Consider the following 9,214-nt stretch of genomic DNA (forward strand, 5'->3'; position numbering starts at 1 on the left):
ACGAAACCATATCGAAATCGGAGCACTCCAACACCCCTTTGAATAGAGGCTTCAAAAAAACCTGACACACCAATTTTAATATAGGAAATATAGTCACTATTATTTAAACGTAATTTACAAAAGAAAATCGTAAGAATATTATTTTCGCATTTGTAGAATTTGTTTTTAGTTGATTTGGTATAGAAATAACCTACAAATACTCAAATTATGAGTTTGTATTTCTTTAATTATTATAGCTAAACAGATCACTATTTTTTTAGTATTAATAAAGTGCAATAGTTATAGTTTCTGATAAATAAGGGGGCGTCACTTTAGAAGACCTATGTCAGTATCGGTGACTTTCCTCTAAGGGTGGATTTCCGAAAGGATAAATTCCCCGATTTTGTTGTCAATTGATATACCGTTGTATTTTGTGTGCTAATTATAATTAGTATTAAAAATATTTATAATTACAAATATATTAATAAAAATTTCCCAAAGATTATTTTTAAAATCAAATATAAAATAGTGTTTTTTTAAACATTTTATTCACATTTGATTTTGAAAATGACCTTGTCATCAATTTTCATATTCTTTATCAGCACAGTGAAATCAAGTAATATACCATTTGATAGCAAAGTCACAAGTAACCCTCTACTTCCCCCAGCAACAAAAATAAAACCATCAATAATTATTTACATAAATATCTACAGAAGGGGTTCCAGTTCCATAGTCTTGACTTCTCATCTCCAATGACCTTGATCTTGACATACGATGTCAAGGTCATGACCACAAGTGACCACAACTGGTTTTGATTGGTGATCATTTTTCGTTTAACCCTTAACCAGACACGCCGCTGCACTGAGTGTCGCAAAATTTAATTTTCTGAAAAATCATTGATAATGCAGGTCTTTTTTTATTACTGAATACCATCGGTATTCCTCACTTAGCGTCTCAACCATAAGATAACGCAATAGTCGTATTTTTCCTATTGAGTTGACTAGCCTTTTATTCACTCAGAAATCAGTATGACACGTTTTGCAACACGGAGTGACGCGCACGGCTCAAAACGTAAGTAAAATCTTGCTTGTATAAATAATCGTAATAATGCAAGATATTGAACCGTTCCTCACATTTTAATTTATTTTTACTCATATTAATGTTTAATATCTCTTTAGGATAGAGTTAGGTTAAGTTATGTTATAAATAAATTATATGTAATTACTATTAATTTATACAATCAATACTAGAAATTTAAAATGCCTATTACGGTCGAAGCTGGATCTTCGTTGCTTTTTAAATAATTCCATCTTGAATTACTAATATACACTATATATGTACTTGCATATATACCATATTGTAGTCTTTTTCACAAACTCCGCGCGCCGAATTATTTTTCCGGACTAAATAAACGCAATTAAAACTACTCTAGTAAAATGACTATAATTATAGTCATTATAACCAAAAATAGTTAAAATTACCACAAAAATGATTCAAGTGATTATAATTTTACAGTCATATTTTGGAACAATTATAAAAAATATAGTTATCCCAAAATATAACTATAATTATAATCACTTGAATTATTTTTATATTGTAGAATAATTTCAACTATTTTATGGTTATAGTAACAACTATAATTATAGTCATTCTAGGTTGTCAACTATATACATTTGTTGCTAGAACTATACACATAGTTACTGTTATTATTATAGCAGTAACAATCATAATGATAGTAATATATAATTATTATATATTTACAAATACCAAACATTTTTCCTTCAGTGTAGGATGCGCACAATTACTCGCTGCACACAGTTCCCCCACTTTCCCTTATGACTTTCCACGCAAAGCGACTTTCACCCCATCTCCACCCTGCCACGGAGAGCACGACTTTTCACGTGAAGCGAGGTCCACCCCACATCTCCCATGCTGAGGAGCATTCGATTTTCCACGCGAAGCGAGGTCCACCCCCTCTAAGCGTTATTTCATAAACTACTTTTATTAATAATTTTTTAACAAGTAACAAACGACAATTAAAACTTATCAGAAATTACTCGGGGTTACGACCTTGATATGACAATATATGTTAAGGTCATCGGGGCGGGCTCCCCTATTCGATATATGCATTAAAATAACCTTCATTTGAAAATTTTATTCACATTTATAAAAATATATATCTGTTTCTTAGATTTTGATGCTTAATAATAAATTTTAAGGGAAATGTTGGAGTGGAAATTACGCAGGGCAGAACTCCTCGTAAGAAAGATTGACTGATTATCACTTGAACAAAATAGTTTATTGTTGTAACACAAAAGTAGCAGTCTTATACACTTGTGATCAATGCGTATCACATATATCGGAACGAACCAACGAACTAAACAAAAAGGGCTACTCTCTCAATACCCGAGCACGCGCCCAAAAGATACAAGCCAGCGACTCAAGCGACATACGCCGTGTATATCAACCAATTAAAGAGGAAATGGCGCTGTAAACATAAAGCTTAGTATTCAAGAAAAAGCGCTAGATTTAAACGTATATACGCAACACTCCCACTATTCGAGTGCTTTGTCATACTTAACTATACCAATCAACTTAATTAGGTTATGAAATTTATCTTTCGTAAGAGGTTTTGTCAGAAAATCTGCACATTGTTCTTCTGACTTTACATACTCTGGTATTATCATTAAACTTATCTCTAATATAGTGAAATCGAATATCCACATGTTTGGTTTTTTTGTGAAACTCTGGATTTTTAATCAGTCTAATGGTATTTTGACTATCAATATGCAAAGGGACAGGTCCCTCATGTGGGCGTGCGAGATCACTTAACAATTGTCAAATCCACACAAGTTCTTTCGCTGCTAAAGTGGCAGCAATGTACTCTGACTCAGTAGTACTCAAAGCAACTACGCTTTGTCTTTGTGAGGCCCACGAAATACAACCTCCAGCAATGGTAAAAATATATCCAGATGTCGAACGTCTCGATTCTATATCCGCGGCATAATCTGCGTCTGAATAAGCAGTTAAAGAAATTCCTTGTTCTGTTCTTTTATATAGTATTCCATGTTCTATTGTTCCTTGCAAATATCTGAATATTCTTTTCAAAGCTTTCCAATGCTCTGTTGAATAACAAACTGTAAAACGACTTAAAAAATTAACAACATACGAGATATCAGGTCGAGTTAATTGTGTAAGAAACATCAGACTGCCTATGGCTTCACGGTAAGGTATACTTATGTCAGTAACCGATTCATTCTTTGTCAAAGATAAGAGAGAGTGTGGATCAGCTGGAATACTTACAGGTTTAGAATCAGACATGTTAAAACGATTCAGTAGTTTTCTAATGTATGTGCTTTGATTAATAAAAATAGAGTGATTAATTCGATCTCTCACAATCTGGAATCCTACAAATGAACTTGTAAAAACGTTAGTAATTTCGAAATTTCCTTTTAGTACCTGAATCACTTCATATAAGGCCCTTTTTAATTTGGCTAGCAACAATCCGTCTATATAAAGCGCCAAGTATACGTTACAGCCGTCATAGTTTCCATTATACACACAGGAATCAGCTTTTCAAAGTGTAAAGTTAAATTGTCTGAGAAAATTGTCAAACTTGCTGTTCCACTGACGAGATGCTTGCTTCAGGCCATAAAGAGATTTTTGCAGCTGACAGACTTGTTCGGGCATGTTCTTAGTGACTCCTTCTGGAATCTCCATGTAAATCTCCTCACGCAAGTCTCCGTGCAGGAAAGCCGTTTTTATGTCAAATTGTTCAATTTCCAGATCTTGTTCCGCTGCGATACTTAGAAGAATTCGAATGGATTCGTGTCTTACTACTGGAGAGAAAATCTCTTCATAGTCTACACCACGCCTTTGCGTGAAACCTTTGGGACACAGACGAGCTTTGAAACGTGGTTTGTGATCTGACGATTCCTTGATTTTGAACACCCACTTATGGCCAATGGTGGCTTTCCCTTGAGGAAGATGTTCCAGCTTCCAAGTACCATTAATGCGATGAGCCTCCAGTTCTTCATCGATTGCCTTTTTCCATTCTTCACTGTATTGACCAGTCACAGCTTCATGATAGGTCTGGGGTTCCATGATTTCAGATAAGTGTGCTTCATATCTTGTCGGCTTCTTTATTTTATTCCTGTCTCGAAGCACAGGGCCCTTCTTTATGGAATTTAATGATTCCTCTTCCTGAGATGTGGAACAAGTTTCATATTCATCTGTTGAAACATTATCTGATGAAGTGTTCTGATTTGTTAAAGAAGATCCATCTTCAGTATAATTCTGAACGCTTTGATTATTTCTATCTTCAAGTGGAAAAGAAATTTCTTTTTCTTCGATCAAGGCAATTCTTGTGTCAACATCCTCATTGAAGACCACATGTCTTGATATTGAAATTTTTTCAGTCGATGAATCATAGAGTCTGTAATTCGATGATTCCTTGTCATATCCAACGAAAAGAAGTTTTTTGGACATTGCATCCCATTTTTTACGATGCTGCTTTGGGATGTGTGCAAAACATTCAGATCCAAAAGTTCTTAGATGAGATATATCAGGCTTTGTATTTGTCCAGACTTCAAACGGCGTTTTTCCTTGAAGCCGTCTAGAGGGTACTCGATTTAGGACATAGACAGCACAATTCACAGCTTCAGCCCATAGCCGAATTGGCAACTTTTTCGAATGTAACATTGCTCTTGCTGATTCGACTATGGCCCTGTTATCTCTTTCAGAACGGCCATTCTGTTGGAGCGTATCAGGAGCTGTTATTTCGATTTGAATTCCATGAACCTTAAGATATTGGTCCATCTTTTCGTTGATGTATTCAGTGCCATTATCAACCCTTAGTGTCTTGATTCGACGTTGAAATTTGTTGATGATCATTGCGTGAAAGTCCTTGAATTTATCAAACACGTCCGATTTGTGTTTTAAAAAATAAATGTGTCTAAAGTCGGAAGCGTCATCTTTGAAATTGACATAGTACCTCGAGCCTCCAATTGATGGTTCTTGCATTGGACCACCAACATCCGAATGTATGAACTCGCCTGGTTTCGTATTTCTAGGTGGGATAGCTTTACTGAAGGGTAATTTGTGTAGTTTTCCATACTGACAAGTTTCGCAAAAAATAGAGACATTTCTCTGAGACATTTTAATTGGAAGAACATCTTGTTTGTGAAGTTCACATAATGACTTGTACCCAATGTGTCCTAGTCTGGCGTGCCACAATGGAATGTTGGGAGTTGATGACAAGTTTGTGTGTGCTTCTTGAGTTGAGATTACCTTGAAAAGCATCTTGTAAAGATTGTTGTCCTGGATAACTCCTACTGCTCGAACGTCATTGTCAAGACTAATTTTCACATGGTCGGTAGTGAAGACCACTGTGTAATTCTTTCTAGTACACGCTCCTACAGAGAATAGATTTTTCTTCATGGTTGGCACGTAAAGAACGTTTTCAAGTCTGCCATCGTGCCAGGCACCATTGACAAATCTCTTGACCAGAATTACGCCCTTGCCTTTGATTTCATGCAAACCTTGATCTGCGAGAGAGACAAAATCATTACTTGTTTCTATGAAGTCATGAAACCAGTTCTTATTAAATGACATATGGCAGGAGGCGCCACTATCCAGAAACCATAGATTCTTACGGTCAAAATTGTCAAAATCAGAATCTACTAAAAAGGCACTTGTATTATGCTTTTTATCTTTGGACTCAGATTCATTGTCCTTGGCTTTCTGTAGTCTCTTGCGACAATACTTGATTGAATGTCCAATTTTATGACAGTAGTAGCATTCAGTAGAGGATTTGTGATCGCTCTTCCTTTTTTTATTTTCTTCACGCTGCACAGATGGCTTGGGTTTGCTGACTTTGATTGCTGCCAAGGCACTAGTTGTTTCATCTATCGTTGTCAAGCGACTTTCTTCTTTTAAAAGACGTGATCGTAGGTTGTCCAGCGATTGCCTTGTTGGATCTACGCTGTCCCAAGCGGTTATTAGAGCATTATACTTGGAGGGAAGACTTCCAAGTATTTTTGCCATAAGCGTAACATCAGAGACTGGCTCATCCACATGTCTCAGCTGACGTGCCATGTTTTCTACTGTGGCAAAATGTTTGGCGATTGAGTTGTTCTCTGACATTCTGTAATCATGAAAACGTGTCATTAGATGCAATTTATTTACCTCACTCTGTTGTTCATGTATCGAACAAAGCTTGGCCCACATTTCAGCTGAGGACTCGCATGTGATGAGATATTCGAGTTGTTCACTTTCCATGGAGGATGAAAGAATGAACATAGCCTTTGCATCCTTTTTGATCCAAATCTGCTTCTCAGCAGCTGCTTCAGGTTTCAGCATTTCTCCCTTGACTATTTGAAGAATGTCGTTTGCTGTTAAAATGGCCTTGATTTGAAACTTCCAGGATTGGAAGTTTGTGCCATTAAATTTGGAGATATTCCTGAGATCTATGCTTTCAGACATTTTGTGGTATTTATCTTGTTCACGTGCTTTTTAATACGATTGAGTGTGGCGTGATTACTGGGCCCATAACCTGTTGGAGTGGAAATTACGCAGGGCAGAACTCCTCGTAAGAAAGATTGACTGATTATCACTTGAACAAAATAGTTTATTGTTGTAACACAAAAGTAGCAGTCTTATACACTTGTGATCAATGCGTATCACATATATCGGAACGAACCAACGAACTAAAAAAAAGGGGCTACTCTCTCAATACCAGAGCACGCGCCCAAAAGATACAAGCCAGCGACTCAAGCGACATACGCCGTGTATATCAACCAACTAAAGAGGAAATGGCGCTGTAAACATAAAGCTTAGTATTCAAGAAAAAGCGCGAGATTTAAACGTATATACGCAACAGGAAACAAATTGGCATTGGATATTTAGATAAAGTCGCGGTTAGTACTTACCTTTGAAATGCAAAAGGAATTGAATGCATGCGCCATTATGTAGTATTCTGGTTTTTCTGCTGTCGATGGATAACATCCATTCAGGAATACCCATCACTTTTCTTACATCCTCTAAGAATTGTGCTCTGCGAAGAGAAGAAAATATCAGCAAATATCTATCTATTTTTTTACATTGATTTTTTCTTTGCAAAAGTAAATAATGCATGCCAAGTACATAAGGGATATTTAGAAGTATATGTGCATCATTAAATGACTAACTAATTGCTCAAAATATAAAATCTATCTAATTAGCCAAATATTATTGCTATAAATATAATTCAAAATGTAAGTAAAACGTTTCTTTAGATACTATTTTTAATAAATACATGGAATTTTACTTTATCTCTATGCGACTTTTACTTTGATTTTACGTAAATTTTGAGTAAAACGATCTTAAAATCAGATAGTCCAGGAAATGATGACACTAAAATGGTCATGATTTGTTACCGCTTGAAATCGTCATAATTCGTCATTTATTAGGTAAACATGCAGGAAACGCAAGTATGGCAAACCTCCCGCGGTTTTAAAATTGATAGCGTGTGATTGAAGTTGTCAAAAATTTGTTGCTTTTTTCCTAATAAGTTATCGGATGGCATGTGTTTCTAGTGATAGTTTACGTCAAAAAAACCAATCGGAAGGTAGGTGCCATACCGTTTCTGTGCATCGAAGGTGCCGTCAAATCAAGCTAAAGTTGTAAATTTTTTAGTGAAAAAAAAAGATTTGTTACCGGCTGTTTTTTTGTAGATTGTCTATTTTCACACGAAACATACAAAAATACACATGCCATACCGTTTGAGTGGACCTAAGGGGTCGCTATGCTCGTCCTAACATGTCGAATTTTAAACTAAAAGTTTTAGTCGGTAACAAATCATGACGTTTTAGCGACCCCTTAGGTCCACTCAAACGGTATGGCATGTGTATTTTTGTATGTTTCGTGTGAAAATAGACAATCTACAAAAAAACAGCCGGTAACAAATCTTTTTTTTTTTTCACTAAAAAATTTACAACTTTAGCTTGATTTGACGGCACCTTCGATGCACAGAAACGGTATGGCACCTACCTTCCGATTGGTTTTTTTGACGTAAACTATCACTAGAAACACATGCCATCCGGTAACTTATTAGGAAAAAAGCAACAAATTTTTGACAACTTCAGTCACACGCTATCAATTTTAAAACCGCGGGAGGTTTGCCATACTTGCGTTTCCTGCATGTTTACCTAATAAATGACGAATTATGACGATTTCAAGCGGTAACAAATCATGACCATTTTAGTGTCATCATATCCCGGACTAAGAACATTAACATTTGCCTGGCGCAGAGGCTACCGTGATCAGAAAGACGCTTCCTCCCGGGTGATGCTCTTTCATTGCACTACGGTTGAGCTGACCCTTGCGAATACTCCTAAAGTGGGTATCTTGGGCGTATAAGTTTTGGTAGTAAAATGCTGACTGGCATTTAATCATGTCAAATGATTATTATATATTTTCTATATATAAACAAGAGTAATATGCGAGTCATCGCTCTTTTAATGTTAGTGGTATTGTTACCGTATTGCTTAATACACACTATATCTTATATAGTATCGTAAATAATTGGTAAGTAGCACTTACACAACAAATCGCGGTGGTTTCCTAATATTTGCATATTTAACGATATTATTATCAGGCTCAATATTTGTACAGGCGAATTTGTTCCCACTAAAATCCTTATCAAAAATTATGATAGATTTGCCCATTGCGGATACCGGTCCATCCAAAGGAAAATTGAAATCTGTAAATATTTGTCGCTTTTCTCCAATATTAATAGGGCCTAGACGAGATGATATATCTCCAACATAACATCTAAGAGGTAAGTCTGGACCACATTCTTCTCTGTAAAGATCGTCCTAAAAAACGATAAAATATTTATATTAGTAGAAGCATTTTGATTGATACATCTTAATTAAGGTAAATGTAAAAATAACAAATCCACCTGTGATGACCTTGACGTTGACCTTTATTGTCAAGATCATAGTACTGAGCTTCAGAAGGTTTTAACTCGCGCTCGTTATTTATTCAAAAAGGTCATTTACAAATAAAGTTGATAATATAAATGTGTATTTAACCGTATAATTTAAATTTTAACTATCACAAATATTTTAATATAAACAATAATAAGATTGCAAATACGACCGTTTATGTAAGAAACAGTACTTTAAATACGAAGCGCCACTACGGTTTGAATGTTAAGATGTTGAACTCTATTATATATTAGAAGATACTAAGG

The 9,214-nt window shown here is 35.6% G+C and overlaps 1 protein-coding gene across 1 annotated transcript in view; it reads right to left on the minus strand.

Moving 5' to 3' along the window:
- Positions 1-9,214, minus strand: part of LOC108766487 (uncharacterized) — a 132,800-nt gene that overhangs the window by 24,423 nt on the left and 99,163 nt on the right. Inside the window, exons 9-10 of the mRNA XM_018515818.1 lie at positions 8,560-8,834; positions 6,909-7,033 (exon numbers count right to left, since the gene is read on the minus strand). Coding sequence (XP_018371320.1) covers positions 6,909-7,033; positions 8,560-8,834 — 400 coding nt within the window. The remainder of the gene's footprint in view (positions 1-6,908; positions 7,034-8,559; positions 8,835-9,214) is intronic.

Source organism: Trachymyrmex cornetzi, unplaced genomic scaffold (genome assembly GCF_001594075.2).
Source record: "Trachymyrmex cornetzi isolate Tcor2-1 unplaced genomic scaffold, Tcor1.1 scaffold592, whole genome shotgun sequence".
NCBI lineage: Eukaryota > Metazoa > Arthropoda > Insecta > Hymenoptera > Formicidae > Trachymyrmex > Trachymyrmex cornetzi.